This window comes from Patagioenas fasciata, chromosome 2, assembly GCF_037038585.1.
Source record: "Patagioenas fasciata isolate bPatFas1 chromosome 2, bPatFas1.hap1, whole genome shotgun sequence".
Taxonomy (NCBI): domain Eukaryota; kingdom Metazoa; phylum Chordata; class Aves; order Columbiformes; family Columbidae; genus Patagioenas; species Patagioenas fasciata.
The window spans coordinates 151,303,547-151,319,769 of NC_092521.1; the positions used below are offsets into that span (position 1 = coordinate 151,303,547).

The window sequence follows — 16,223 nt, forward strand, 5'->3', positions numbered from 1 at the left end:
AAGCGTTAGGTCTTAGTATGATGAATGGCATATTGTAGCCTCATGTAGGTATGATCAGTGTGGCATAAACTCATGAAATAAGAGGAAATGTGTTGTGGGATTTTATTGTGCTATTGTATTAAGTATTTCAAGGCCCCACTGTGCCTTGATATCAGTAACAGACCAAAGATAAACTAGATATTGAATAGAGGCATCAGGTGGCAAAAGAGTGAGGTGAGAAGGGTTTTTTTCTTTGATATAACAAGCCACAGCAGTCTATAATGCACATTGCCTGCAATTATTATTATTATTATTATTATTATTATTATTATTATTATTATTAGGCTGATTATTTTTCTGGTACCCATTAGGCAGAGGTTTATGTTTCAGAATCTGAAGGAGCGCAGTTTTCACCTCCGCAGAGGTAACAGATCCAATGGACAATGAACACTAATGTTGCTGGCTCCTGACATCCGCCTCCCATGACACATATGAAGATGTCTGGCAAATTACAGGATAGGATGTGTGCAGGAGCTGTCTGGTTAAACACCAGTAGTGTTTGCAATGGGAAGGGGGTCAATGTGGAAAAAAAAAAAAATCAAAAGAGATCAAAGAAGGCCGCAGTAGGTGGATTTTGAATGGTATCAATGAAGATCCTGGTTCTGATTCTGAAGACCAGAAGATTGCGGTAGCCAGGAGACAAGATGCTGATGGAAACCTAGAGGCTGGATTCATTATAGTTATATATTAATAAGTATCTGCTCTGCTAATCATGTAGACTCCCTTTATAGAGAATGAATGACGTGAGGAAAGGTGCATCTCATTTTATCAGCTCCTTATGGAGGAAACAGATATGCTTTCATCCACATGCGATGGAGATCTGTTCAGAAAATGTTGGGGTGGGGGAAGGTTTAGAAAGAAGTTGCAGACTTAGGTGGTATGAAACAGCAGTAAAAATACTGGAGTACTGCATTCAGCTTTGGGGCCCTTAACATAAGAAGAAGATGGACCTGTTGGAGTGAGTATGGAGGAGGCCATGAAGATGATCAGAGGGCTGGAGCACGTCTCCTGTGAGGACAGGCTGAGAGAGCTGGGGTTGTTCAGCATGGAGAAGAAAAGGCTCTAGGGACACTTCTTAGCAGCTTTTCAGTACCTAAAATGGACCAAGAAGAAAGCCGGAGAGGGACTTTTTACAAGTACATGTAGTGATAAAACAAGTGCTAATGGCGTTAAAGTGAAAGAGGGTAGATTGGGATTGAATATAAGGAAGAAAATCTTCACCATGAGGGTGGGGACTCCCTGGAACAGGCTGCCCAGAGAAGCTGTGGATGCCCCATCTCTGAGAGTGTTCAACGCCAGGTTGGATGGGGCTTTGAGCAAGCTGGTCTAGCAGAAGGTGTCCCTGCCCATGGCAGGGGGCTTGGAACTAAGTGATCTTTAGGGTCCCTTCCAACCAAACCATTCTATGATTCCATGTGAAATTCAGGCTCCGTCATGCTTGCAACCCAGTCTGTTGCTTTTTGCCATTTGACTCTATTGTCTGTAAGGCTCTGTGACCTTGACAGTATAGCCCTGGACAGTGCAATTGGTATGCGTCTTGGGTTTGAGGTGTAATAAATGTGCTTCATTGAATGCCCTTGTAATCAGATAGTCCACAAGAGATACACTATGTAATTCATGAGGCTGCCCCTTCCCTCTCCAAACTAGCTAGATACTGAAAATGAGGGGGAATGTAGTCTGGATATCTCTAGTACGTGACCTGAGGTCTGCTGCACAGGGTGTGTATGTTTGAGGTGACCTAGGAAGCAAAAGATTATGTAGGGCTGGTTGAGAAAGAATCCTTACCCAGTTTGTTCTTAGAACTGTGACAGCCAGATCACTGACAACAGACCCCCTCTTAGAGGAAAAACGAAACCACAAAAAAACCCAGTTACACTGACTTGTTGTCTTGGAACTCCAAAACACCCCAAATACCCTGAATTTAATCACTGTGTCACAGTCCATTTGGATTTCTCAAATTTACAGGGCAACATATTTTGTGATATAAAATTTCTTGAGCTCATTAAGAAACAAAACAAACACAACAAACAGGGACTCAATTCCCCTTTTGCCCAGACTGGTGTGTCACATCAATTCACTTATTCACCATTCAAGTCATAAGTTTTCATTATTTGTAACCCATAACTCTTAATTGGTGCACTTATGAGAAAAAAAAAGAGAAAAAAAAAGATTGAGTGTCCTAGCCAAGGGTGAGAGTGCTCATCCTTCCTCTCCACTTCAAAAGCTTTCTGGGTAAGCTGGTACTGTATACTTTCCAGTTTGGAGGTTTGGCCTTTACCATTTCCCTAAATTAGCAGATTCTGAAGAAGCTGCCAGACAAAAGAGACTGGTTGCATGAGACATGGGTTAGCAGGAGATAATGGTGCTATAATGGCCCTTCAGCTCTTTCTGACCAGCTGTCCTGCCTATCTGGTGCTCTGACTTTGACCTCATGGTGCTGCTCCCAGCACACATGAGGTCTGAACCTGGAAAGCCAAAATCTGAGTAGGACTTGAGGGAACTGTCACACTGAGCACATCAGAAGTATTTTTAATGGGTTTTCTAGAGGTTCAAGGATACATTCCAAGCTCAGAAGTTTGGATAAAGTTGTAAATTGTATTTTTTAAAGTAAATTTTTAATGGTGAGGGGTATGATAAATTACTCAGTTGTCTGGACATCCAGACGTATTCCAGAGACAGTCCAATTTATTGGTGAATTATGAGGTTTTATTTTGTATTAATATCAGTTTTCTCAACCTCACTGAGATGTAATAAAACATTATTCATCACTCAGAACAGAACAGTTGAAATAATTCTATTTAATATATTTTTAATAATAGAAGTGGAAGCTGAACAGTTTGTCTGCAGGGACTTGTTCTTAAACATGGTGGAAGTGAGGGAATACAATGTTCAATATAACTTTTTCAAGTTATGATTTTGAAGCTGTAAGTCAAAATACGAAGGATTAGATTGAATGATTCTTTCTGGAATAGCACTCTTAAATTATTGAACTAAGTATGACAGCTGTTGAATGCATTAAGCATGTAGTAAATTTTCTTAAGACAAGGTGATGTGCAACTGGTGTGATTTGCAGAGGAAGATGCAAACATATGACAGTGTCTCTAGCAGTCATTTTCTGGAGAAGAGGTGACTTTGTCTGCAAGTGTTGTCACTCCCAGGGCATGGGTAAATACGAGGGATGAGGTGGAAAGGTAATGCCTTGGGAAGAGACTGCAGTCAATGTCCTGGCTGAGTTGTGTCTGTATGAATCCAAGAGGGAAGGTTGGACAGAAGGAAAAAGCAGATTTTGTATCTGGAATGGAAATTTGAAGATTTACGTATTACAGCTACATGTCTTTGGATCTTAATCTTCTATCTTTACTTTGACCTTAACCTTGGTTTGGTTTAAGGAACATTTCAAGTAGCAGGTAAAATTAGGTCATTTTGTTCCCAAAGCTCTTGAAATCAAGATGCTGAGCCAGTACTGGATGCAGCCCTCAGTACGCAACAGACTGCTACAGGTTTCCTGGTGTTAGGAGGATATTCACCACTTCACTGCATGAGCGGGTATAGAAGTTGGTAATAGTCATGTATATGTTAAAAAAGGACATGAGGGGTGAGAAGAGTTAGAAGAAAACCCTCTCTTTTCACTCAGCAGTGAGCTAATCAACCAAGAGCAGAGTGATGTGAAGAATCCTGAGCCCCATGTTCCCCAGGCAAGCTGGTATTTTCCAGTGGAAAGTTAGTCTGAATATACGTGACATGCCAGTAAGCGTGTCAGAGAATGGAAAGAGCTGGTACAACGTATGTTGCCACTTCAGTTGCTTCCAGTTGGTATACATACTGTATGGATAGTGGATATATGTTTCATGTGTAGTAAGATACATGTGGTAGTATCAATAAGCAGATGAATAAAGAAAGTATGGCTAGTATGCTCGAAGCTATGGATGAAACTGAAATTTAAGCTTTTCTCTTCCTTATAAAAAAAAATAAGTGTAGTATCACAGTGCATTTTCTGTCACTGAAGTAATATAAAATGCTTTATGTGTGTAGTGTTGTGCTGTTGACATAAAAAAATCCAAGAATAATTTCATTGCAGTCTGTTTATGAAGCATTATATACAAATTTTTGAAATAGGTATGTGAAAATTCTGTCATTTACTGCATGTTGTGTTCAGGAAGGACTTAAGCCCTCAGTAGCTGGCTCATTTATTGGTTGCTTACTTAGTAAGAGCTTGAGTCTGTCCTCTTCCCTGCCCCTTCTCTTTTTCAGTCTCGGCTCTACCATTAAGAATATGAGAAAGCAATTTTTAATGCATTTCTACTGAGTTTTTGGCTGTTCCTAACAACGGATAAAGGTGAGGTTTCTGTTTTATTGTTGTTTGTCTGAGGTTAGGGTGTGCTTTTTTACCACTGTAGCTGCTGGATAGTTGGTCACTATGAAGGCGCCATTGACCAGGGCATAGGTGTAACCTGGTCAGTATGGATGCAATTGAATCATTGTAAAATGATAATCTTTTACAGTATGTTAAACAATTGTTTATGAATGTACCTCAGTGAACACATTTTCCATGGCTGTGAATGCTTGGCTGTCAGAAGATCATAATACTGTAAAAATATCTGCCACTTTGATCTGCTTGACTTTGTGAGATCTGTATAAAAATTCAAATGGTAAGAGCAGTGTGTATACATACGCAGGCACATTGCAAGAAGAGCCAGAAGCCACGAATGCATTGCAAAGAGCAAGTTTTGTTTTAGCTACCTCTCTACTGGGTGATCTTCAAAGTAGCACCTAAGCTCCCCGGCAGAGGTGACACAAGCGGGGACGCAGGCGCTGGTCAGTTCAGCCCTGCTGGAAGATCACTGGGCCTGCTGAGCTCACCTGTATTTCAAGGCTTCAGGCAGGCGCAGCCTCCTGCTCTTTCTCACAACAAAGCAGAAATCTCAGACATAGTGATAAGGTGCCTAGAGTTTCTCGCAGGCCTGTGTTATCTAACACAGAGGTTCTACTCATCAAGCACACAAGGTCAGTAAAACAATTAGTGTGATGAATGTGCTTTTTCTATAGACAGGTGCAAGTCACTTGAACATATTTACATTTTAAGTAACCTCCTTGACAGATCTTCCACTATATTCCCATACAAGCAGGATTATTATAAAACTGACCATTTGCTGTAAAAGATTGAATGAACCTAATGCTGCTGTTTACATGGTGGTAGGTTGGTTTAGTTTTGTTTTCCCCTATTTCATGCCTAATTCTTGGTAATGGAGCCAAATTCTTTTGCATTTTATGAATGTGACTCCCATTCCTGTGCCCCTCAAAAAGTCTCAGCGTGGCATTATAGTTTCATTGAAGTGCACAAGAAAGCTTCTACTGACTTAACTCAAGCCTGAAATTAGTTCAAATTATTATTTGAATTTCTCTTCATTTCGTATTGTATTGACTGCGCGTACGTGTAGTAAGTGCAGCATTTCTTGTTCATTATGCTTTCAGTGCATGCACACTACCTGCAAAAACATTTCTAGTGTTTGAGACTGGAATGTGTATTTCTTTTTGCATTTGTAGGAAACCAATTGCTGTTAAGCATTTATTGAGTGAACACTGAAATCTCTTTTTCATAGGAGCCATCATTTGAGATGCTTCCGTTGACTGGGAAAACAATAATATTTGATAGCTTTCCTGATCCTTCAGATACATGGGAAATAATTGAGACTATTGGCAAAGGAACATATGGAAAAGTTTTCAAGGTGTTAAATAAGAAAAATGGCAGCAAAGCAGCAGTCAAAATTTTGGATCCTGTTCACGTAAGCTACCTAAGTTACTTGGTTTGTTTTTATCTAATTGTAAGTGAATTTATGTAGTCTTTTTTTTCTTTTATCTTGGTAGATCATTTGCATTGGAAGTGACAGTGAAATAAACTGCTTCAGCCTGCTAAGTATCAGGCTAGCTAGCAATGTGTTTTTCATATCATAAGTGATATTGGAAGTGGTTGCATATAGTAGAAGTCAAATATATACCTGAACTTTGTTACTCTTATTTTTGGTTCCTTCTTGTTTATCTCTTACTTTCAGAAGCAGAGCTGATTATTTTTCTTTTCATTACCAGGAGTCCTAGCTGCTTCTGTTTTTATTGTTGTTCCTTTTCTTTTTTTTTTTTTTTCCTTTTTTTTTACATAATAGCCAGTAAGAAAGTTACGTACTTTTAAGTGCTTTAGGTGTACCTTCAAGCGTCTATTTTGAGTATATGCTTTTAGCTGAATTACATGCTATGAGTGATACTTTAAAAATAAAATAATGTACTTTATTTTTATTGTTATCGTTTGCTCTGAGTTTTCAGAGTGTGCCAAAATACTTAGATACCAAAGAGGTATCCATCTTTCCAAATGGAAAATACAAAGGTAATAGCTCCTACACACAAAACACCAGGTGACTGGGAGATGTAATTATTATGTTGCAGAGTATGTTTTTGTTCTCAATAAGTGGCATTTGTTGAGTGGCAGATTAATGCTCAAAGAGTAAGAAAGAACTTGAGTCTGGTTTGTAAAGGCAAACTCCACTGACTTCAGGGGTGCTACATGTGGCTGGGGACTTTTCTCAACAACAGTAACCCACAAAACACGGACGAGAGCTGTTCCTGTGTCAGGTGGCCCCTTTGGGTTCATCTTTTGCGCTCCCAGGGCAGGGCAATGAGGCCCGTGCTGCCATCGCACGGCCTCTGGGCAGGAGGGAAGCGCAGGCTGTGCGGGCCCAGACCCTGCAGTGCTGGGTGGAGCTGCACGGCCACACCACACAGGCTCTGTCCACCCCTGCGTGTCACACAGTGTCAAATTATAATCACATGGCCCCTAAATCCATGAAACGTGTTTTTGAAAACGTAACATCTTGCTTTATCTTTATTGTGCTTCTTGTTGAACTGGATTTAATTTCAGCGTGCTTTCAAAGCAACAAAAGGGGGCTCATCTCAATTCAATATTGTGTACCTCTCCCAAAGTAAACATGATTTGCAGCCAAGTGATGAGGATCTTGATGAATTCAAATGCATTTCAAACTCTATTTTTGATTCTGCAGCTTTCTGTAAACAAGGTTCTTGTGCTTACAATGAACAGGCAGGACTTTCTTGCACTTGGTGTTCATCTAAATGCCTGTATGGCAGGAAATGCTTCTGCTTTCATCTATTTCACAAGTGTTCAGAAATGATTCTTAAGTGGCAGGTGGCTATGGCACGGCTTACTGAAGGCGTTGGGGAAACTTTCAGTGTTGTGTAGACTTCGGAGGTTGTAGCAAAAGCATAAAGTATGATGACAGGAAGAAAGAAGAGGTAGTAAAGTTGATGCTAGAGGAAAGAGAAACAGACTAAGAACAATATAAGGGCATAGAATGTAAAGAAGACAGAAGAAATACTGTGGATAAAGGTGCAACATAAGCAAATGAAGGAGGGAAATGGTATAGCTGATGAAAACAGATTCCTCATTTTAATGAAAAAATAAGTAATGCAGTCAATATCACACTCAAAGACTTGAATCTTTTACATGAATGTATTCTCCTTTTTATTCTGAGAATACTATTATTTCACCCTTCCTGTTTTCAGGATGTCTGAAGTAGCTGCTGTACCTCCATATTACTGTTAAAATGGCAATCCTATATTAGAAATAGCATCAAAGCAATAAGCTAGTTCTTTTTGTTCAAACTGAAAGTAGTATCGATGGCTGCAGAGGGAGCCATTGCAATGAAGAAAAAGACACTGTATTTTCTTTTTAAAATTTTACAATTTCTTTTCTTTAAAGATGGTTTCAGAATTCTGCCATTTGAGAGATAAACTGAAAAAAAAAAGCAGAAGCAATGTCTTTATATCACTTGGTTTAACTCATATTTCCAAATTAAACTGGGAAACTACATTATCATGTGTGATGTGAAACTGAAATAAGCATTTTGTGTTTAATCCTTTAGAACTCTCCAATTCTTTATGTCAAATGTCTAAGTTCACATGAAAATATTCCCTCTACTGTTTCTAAAAGAGGTACTCTTATGCAGGTAAATATGTTAAATTCAACCAAATATTTCGGGTTTTCTTCCTTCATAAAATACAGAGGAAGATTTTTCTTTTTAGTATGCACAGAAGGAATATTCTATTCATTTCATTCTCTGTCTTTTCATTTCTTCTTGTAATAGTAAAAATCTCATAAAATCTGAGTACCCCTCAGGAGACGGAAACCTCTATTAAATCACAGTAGGACAGTGGGCTAATTCTACTCCAATTTCCACAAGGCAGGCAGGGCTATCGTGTGTTTTGTGTGTAGTTTTTTGGGTTTTCGACTCTTTGGTTTTTTATGTTTTGTTATTTATGATCTATCCGCTTGTTTTTGCCAGATACATTTTCTTTTTTTCATCTCTTCTTATCTTCCACTCTCTTCCCTTTCCTTCTGCTGCCACTCTCAGTGCTGTGGTTTTTTTCTCCTTCCTTGCATCTTTTTTTTTTTTTTTAATTGTCTGTATTCTGTGTTGTGCTTACGGGAAAATTAACTTACAGCAAGTTCCTCCTTTTTTTGAAAGAGGAAAATTTCTACTATTGTTTGACTACTCCAATAAAAAAAAATGTCTAAACCCTTCCTTGTGAGAAGACTTTTTCTTGTAATCACAATATGAAAGTTTAATAACCCAGTTCCTAAAGATACCGGTGACAGGCCAAGTTCTTTGAGACCAGTCAACCTGGTCTCAAGACAAACTTGAGCAACTTGAGTTGGATTTAGCATTGTGGAGACCTGTATAAGAAACAAGTGAGCAAAGTCTTCTCAGGGGCAGATGCCCTTGGTGGTGAACAAAATGAGGAATCTAATTCATTGGAACACAAAGTATCCCTTTTGTCTGCCATGGTCATTTCTATTTGGCAGTGAATTGATTTTTCATTTCTATTTCTTTTTGACTGACTGTAAATAGCAAATTGTATTTAAAATACTTTATATCTGGAAACAAGTATGTTAACATTCCTTGAGATCTAAACAATGGGGGAAATGGCTGCAGCTATTCTGCCTTTACCTGTGGCCAAGATGGACTGAATATTTTCTCAGCATGAATGAAATAAAGTTGGATAATGTCCCTCAATGAGCAATTCCAGTGCACAGGTGGAAGGAGTTATCTGAGTCATCCAGTGCCCACCGTTGCGAGCATCCGTGTTTGGTCTGAAAGGGCTTGTAAGCTCCTGGTGCATGTGCTGGCAAAACTTGTCCCGATCTCTCACCTCCAAATGGACTTCCCTTGCTGTGTAAGAAATCTAAGGTCTGTTGTGAACGACTGACAGAAAGCCACAACTCTTAGAGCTCAGTAGGAGAAGCCAGAGAGATCATGGATGTCATCAGTTTGTATGATAGTAGAAAATGGGATAAATTCCCAGGTGATTCTAGAAAGTGGGACAATAAGTGAATAAGATGTGACTGCTGTCATACTGGTTTGTGCACAGAAGGGTAGAGAGGTCGTTCCAGCTGCACAATCTCTGGCTGCGGATGCTCTTGAGACTAGAGAAATAACGTGACTTCCCAAGGCGTCTGCATACATACTCACTTGTACATTGCACTGGCATTGCCCCAAAGTGCTTCTTCCCCATTCTCCTGAGGGATGCTCTGTCCTACCCTGTGTGTTCGTTAGCTGAAATTGCTAAAGACCAAGTAAAAAACCAGACGACTGTTTTGTATTGAGTAAGCAGAACAAAGCTTTGTAGCCATGCAACTGGTGCACTCATGTTTTGTGGTGGTGTTTTTTTTTTCCTTTGAATTGTTTCAACCTACATTTGAATAGCCAGAAAATGCTATCTGTTTAGGTTTTTTAATTGGCTATCATTATTTATTTATTAACTGCTATGTATTTCTCATTTATGACACTAGGATATTGATGAAGAAATTGAAGCCGAGTACAACATTTTGAAAGCTCTCTCTGATCATCCCAATGTGGTCAAATTCTATGGCATGTACTATAAGAAAGACGTGAAAAATGGAGACCAGCTTTGGCTAGTTCTTGAGGTAAATAATTCAGAAAAATAAGAGTTTTCTTCCAGTTGGCATTCCTATGTTGAGTATATACTCAGTGAATGACCTGCAAGTCATTTGTTGTTTTTATTTAGAGTGTTTGCATGTGAATTTATAAATGCTCTTGTTTAGTCTTTTCAGGGTTCTGAATTATTGGTCTTCTCACTTCAGCATTCTTATTTTTATATTATACTGATAGTGCTGTGCTTTCAGAATTAGAATATAAATTCTATTGGGACTTCATAGGATTTGCTACCTAAAATCTTTCTTTGGTGAAAGGCTTATCATGGGGATCTTCCTCTGGTAGTGTTTCTTCAAAGAAGATTGAGATATGACATAACAGTTAAAGAAACCGTTATGATTTTTTAAAAAATAAATTATATAAATCAATTAGTGTAATTGCGGGGCATTTTTTGTTCAAGTAAGTGCACAAACAGATAAGACAATAAAAACAGGCAGCTGTTGAAAGCAGATAATTTTCCTCAAATGGAGTCAGAGCAAGGTAAGGCCTGTAATTTGTGTGTTTCAGTCTTTAGTTTTGACTAATCTAGGGGCAAAGAGCTTGATTGTTACTAAGTTCATAGATACCTATTCTACAAAAAATTCCTCCTCTCCCTAGGAGAAAATGAAGAAGAATGTCTCTGACAGGAATAGTGTGCCTTTCGTAATGATCAAGGCTCTTAACGTCTGATCAGTGCTTGATAAGGTTGATGCTGAAGAATTGGTTGAATTTTATGATTTTTCAGACAAGTGAATACAAATCTCCTGCCAAATATCTCAATGCTACAATGGTATATGATCCTGGAAACAAGCTATAAGAATGCTTAAGTTGTAAAAGCTTTTCTAAATTATTCTGATTTGCATTGGGAAGATGGTTTTAAAATAGTTTGCATTGGAAATCCTAATAAATGATTAGGTTAGACTGTCATCAAAAGATGTCAGCTCTTTCCGCAGTGAGCATCTTTGAGAATGTAGCTTCTGTTGTGTCTGCTGGGCATTTGAAACTCCATCTGTGAAACTTCTGGCCTGTAAAGGATGGATGCCAAACAGCCAGGATGGAACAGACTGTGAGGAAACAGTCAAGTGTTTATATTTTAACTTTTGTATTTCACATGGATTTATTTTCTTAATGTGAAAAACACAAGCATGCATCTGGAGTATAAGGTTTATGTTTAGTCTTTACATGCCAAGCAGTATATATGCAAGTGCTAGGATGGAGTGTGTGGAATAGTCTCAGATGCTGTCTGTCACTGCACATGTAGATCCATGAAGGCAATGTATTTCAGTTGGTGTGTGTATGTGTCGATATGCATACGTACAAAAATAAATTCCAATGGTGACTGGTGAAGCATTTCTGTTATTAAAAGGGTGTGTGAAAGAATTCTGTTGTGAGACAAATTCCTCTGTGGAAGTGTCACCTTCCTTTCAGCATGTATGCGGCTTTGTAGGGCCATTGCAGTTTGTTCTTCACAGTAGCAATTCAGGTGTCCTACAGTTCGTAAGAATGAAGATTTTTCAGCATCTTTGTTCTGTTTTGGTTTGGAGGTTTTTTAATAATAAATTTGTGTCTAAATTCATTAAAGATGGTGATTAGTCTTTAGCTTACAGAGACCTCTGTTTCCACTGCTTTAGGTTTGGCTTTTTTAAAAATTACCTTATCATAAAAGAACATTTTCACTTCAGAACTGTTGCTTCCCCTGAAGAGATAATCCAGTCTTCAAATTTAGATTTGTGGAGTTTGATACCAAGGAGTAGAACTTTCTAATCTCCTTCTCTCAAAAAAAGCTATCAACTAATCCCTACAAATTCTGTGCACTCCTTTGAAATGAAGAAGACATTTTGCAGTCAGCACCTAGCCTGGAAATATGTTCCCAAAGACTGGAAGGACAAACAGAATAGGCCGCTGCAGGTTGCATAATCTGAAGCAGCTTCCATAGTAGCTGAATGCAAAATGATGTTAAGGAGGAAAAATCAGGAAACAAATCCAGACTACTGTGCACTGTGGTATTCTGGATTCCTGCAAAGTTGCAGTGCCAGGAAGAACTTGCATGAGCAGTGGGATGTTGAAGGCAGAGCTTGTTGCTTGGCTCCGCTTTTGTGCTCTCTGATGGGATCTGTGGGCAGGAGGTTTTGGGGGAACTTGTCTCAAATTCCACTAGGAATGGGTTGTGATAGGTGGTAAAACTCGGCATTTAATGATGGGCTTAGAGCCACCACTGTAGTTTACCACCCAAGTTACTCTGTGGAGTGTTTGAATCCATGTATGTAGATATTATTAAATCATTTTTCCTAGAGGAAAAAAGTCCTCAGCTCTCAGTGGCATGGTTTAGTGCTAGAGTTAGGTTATGGTTGGACTTGATGATCTTGAGGGTCTCTTCCAACCAAAATGATTCTATGATTCTTTAAGACATGTCCCATGCAATATATCAACAGCAAGCCAGTCTGGAAAGAAAGATTGTTACCAGGTTTCTTTTCTCCTAGTTCAGTTTTCAGCATTGGTTATATGAAGTGCACTGTTCAGTTCTTCCACCTTTTTTAGTATGTACAATATGTACAAATTTTTGACATAATCCCATAGTTTTCAGTAACTGTTTTGTATTGCACTTGATCGTGTTTGGGTTTTGGGTAAAAGAGGCTAATCACGTTTGTTCTAGGCTGAGGTACAGTTTTGGGGCCAAAACTGACCAAGTAACTAAAAAGAGTATCCTATAATACTGTAAAGGGTTCTTGAAATATTTTAGCCCTGAATGCCTGAATTGTAAAATTGTCAGACCTTGTAAGTTATCACCCATTCTGAATACTGGAAAAGACCTTGGATGGATTTATGATGAGATTATTGCAGCCTTGGTGTGGAATATTTTGGCCCACATTCCTTCTCTGTTTTCCCAAATTAGTCTGTTCTTACGTGATTTGGTACCTGTTGAACCTCTACTCTCAAATTCTTAGACGAGGTAGTTGGACATTTCATTTTTAACTAAAATTGACATTTCCTGCTGACTCTAAGGCATATGTCAACAGCGAGGCACTGCATGTTCACAATCCATGTTGAAGGGATTATCCTCTGTCTAGAAATCTTTAAATCAGATGACTATCAAGAAAGATTTACTTCCAACTAAATGGAATTTGGAGCTGACATATTTGTGTGGGTCATCTGACAGTTTCAGTGTCTAGAGAAGCCCAAACCAGTTGCTTCAGAATTATGGAAATTATCTGTTACAGAATAATCCTGTGTAAACATGCCATTTCTTCCAAATCTCCTCACTTAACAATTGCCTAATAGGAAGTACCTTCACAGAAAATACTTGTTTACAATTTGAAATGAAATTTGTCATTTTCTACTGTACATTTGCATTTGATTTTCTTTGCTGGATTTTGCTGTTTCTATATTTATGTGCAGATTATCTAACTGATCTTGTAAAGCATTTTGAAATTGCAGCGCTGGGAGCTAGAAATACGCTTCTGAGAGAATAGGAGCTGTTGTTCATTAAATATTTTCTGTTAAAATAAACAAATATTTTTTTGATATAATGAAGTATCAAGAAATATGTAGTCAATCTCACACTGATTTAACCTTTCAATGTAGTTAAATTTTAATTCACTTTAAAATGTGCGTAGTGATTACTTGGATAAATAAATAACATTTTTGCATAAAAAACTGTGTGTGACACTCTAGTACAGTATTTATAGGAGAAGTGTAGAGTTACTGTGTCATGTTCATCTTAACACATGAAGACCTAAATGTGAGGCTAGTATAGAATATGATTTTTAACCAATAAGGAAAAGCTAGAGGAAAACTAATAATATGAGAGCTTTTAGCATCATAACTTTTTATTTGGTAATAAAGTAACCTAGCTTTCTTAGTTCAGCATTTTTAAAGAAACCACCTCCAGAAATGAATTTGAAACAGGAATACATCTGTACAGAATAACATTACTTGACTCTTCATTCAGAAATGCTCTTCTCTCTGTAGGCTGCACTCAGATAGGCTGAACATCTGCCCCTGTGTGGACGTTGTTCTAATCATGTTTATAAGAAAGAAGACTGATGAGGGAAGGATTCTTGCCACATCTATTAAGCCTTGTCACGTGTATCCAGAAATGCAGGCAGAAGAAATTGGCCTATTGAGTCTGTTGAAAAGAAACCACTTGAGTATTTTATTTGGGATGAATCAGCTTAGCAGTTTCATGGCAGCAGACATCAGCATGATGACGCAGCTAAGGCACAGTGTGCTGTAGCCCATTTCTCTCTGCTCTGGGCGTTAGTTCAGAAGAGAATAGACCCAAGATAGTTGGAAACCAGCTGGTGGGATATGGAGCAGAGAGCTAAACCATATCAGGCCCGACAGGTGAGCATATAGGTCAAGGACAGGTGGGGAGAACAAGTGGCACAGCCCTTGTCTGAGAGCTGGTGCAAAGACCAACCTAGTCAAGACTGAGTGAAGGCTGAAAATACTACAGCAAGGTAAATGGTAGGTCTTACACAGCTTTTACTTGCTACTGTAAATCAGAGGCCAAGAATCATAATGTATCATATTTCTATTATTCATTTCCCACACAGATCAGGTAGAACTTCAAGAAGCATCTCAGTCAGTTTACAAAAGACACAGAGTTATGTATGCTGTATTTGAGGCAGCTTTGTGGTTGTGAGTCACATAAGTTAGTATATTTTATCATTATCAATATACTTTTATGCTTAGGAAATAGAACATCCACTATTTTTATAGTAAAAAAAACAAAAAAAACCAAAAAAACATTTTGTTTTGGCAATTTAAAACTTAGTTTGGTAGGGGAAAAAAGTTTGGATGGAGTGACTTCCCACCTAAAAATACACTTTTGCATTTTGAAGTAACCTCTCTGTTTTTGGAGAGGTGTATGTCCATTTCTGGGGAGGTGGAGGGAATTGCCAGGAAGTTATAGAAATAAACCTCTTTGTGCTGAATGTCAAGAAGACTGTAAAATCATTCTTTTTCAGTGTTTCGGTTCTCCTAGCATGTACATGAACATTGCAGGAATATTTGCAGTACCCTGCAGAGTCAGACCAATGGTCCATGTAGCACAGCATTCTGTCTCCTGTGGTGGCACTAGAAGATACTATTTAGGAAGAGTCTGTCCAATTTTTGCAGTTCATTTCCTTCATGTTCTCCAGCAACCATGACTGTTGTATTAAGGTTGTCTCAGACCATTCTATTTAGTATCCATGTATGGACACAGTAAACATGATGATGATGATACTGTCATGCTATACAGTCTTCTCTTAGACTGATTTTCACTGAGGGCCACGGCAGCCTCACAGTTGCCTTCAAAGGGCCGAATGTAATTTTGGGACTGTATAAATGTAACTGAAGGCAACCATGAAGGCTGATGTGGCCCCCCGTGAAAATTAGTTTGACACCCTCTTTAGAGCATGCAATTTTAATTTTCATGTCATTGTTATATACTTATTACTACATATAATATTCCACATACTAGAATATAATGTTTTCAACGCTATGAAAACATTTCCAAATTGAAGTATTTTTCCATGTGTGGTTAAGAAATTTAGAATCCTGTTCATTTGAACAATGGGAATATGTTACAATTTGCAGTGGACTGCAAGCTCTGTTTTCTGAGGAGATACTTAAAAAGTGCCTTCAGAAACAATGTTTCAGTAGTTAGTACAATATGTACTTGTGTGCCCATAGTCCAGACTAAAATGAACCTGATTCATCTTTGTTCTTGGTTAGAACCTTTGCTTGTTCTAGTGCAATCTTCATCAGAGAAATCATGTGAAAGTGTAGAATAGCTTGTGCTCGAAAACTGCTTCTCTGAAGAAATGACACATTAGCCTTTTCCATTCCCTCAGCCTTATGAGGTGGGAAAATAAACGCGTTAAGTAAATCAGCAACTTGTATCATTCTACATTGTTGCAGGTAAAATGCTATACTTGAGTTCAGTCTTCCAGATGTTTCTTGATGTTGATTGAACCTGCAAACCAGACACTGGTAACTCTAAAGAGTTACAGAAAGATTATCATGAAGGATTATTGTGATCCACTTGGCAGCTATGTTTGCTGATTTAAAATTTGCCTGAAGTGATAAAAATTTGTTACTTAATTTTGATTTTTTAAAGTTAACATGAAGAGGAAAAAAAATAAATGTACAAATATCTAAATTATCTTTTTAAATCCTTGGGATGCTTCTATTTGTGTTTTG

At 38.3% G+C, this 16,223-nt stretch overlaps 1 protein-coding gene across 8 annotated transcripts in view; it reads left to right on the forward strand.

Annotated features, from left to right (window-relative positions):
• The window catches only part of MYO3A (myosin IIIA), a 118,836-nt gene that overhangs the window by 3,585 nt on the left and 99,028 nt on the right, over positions 1-16,223 (forward strand). For 6 of the 8 annotated variants that reach the window (XR_011737763.1, XM_071805248.1, XM_071805247.1 and 3 more), the window contains exons 2-4: positions 4,291-4,375; positions 5,640-5,822; positions 9,893-10,027. Coding sequence is in view for 7 of the 8 variants with exons in the window: in XM_071805248.1 (XP_071661349.1) it covers positions 5,655-5,822; positions 9,893-10,027 (303 nt within the window). In the remaining variant the exon portion in view is untranslated. The remainder of the gene's footprint in view (positions 1-4,290; positions 4,376-5,639; positions 5,823-9,892; positions 10,028-16,223) is intronic. The other 2 variants (XM_071805249.1, XM_071805250.1) reach the window with 1 other exon arrangement.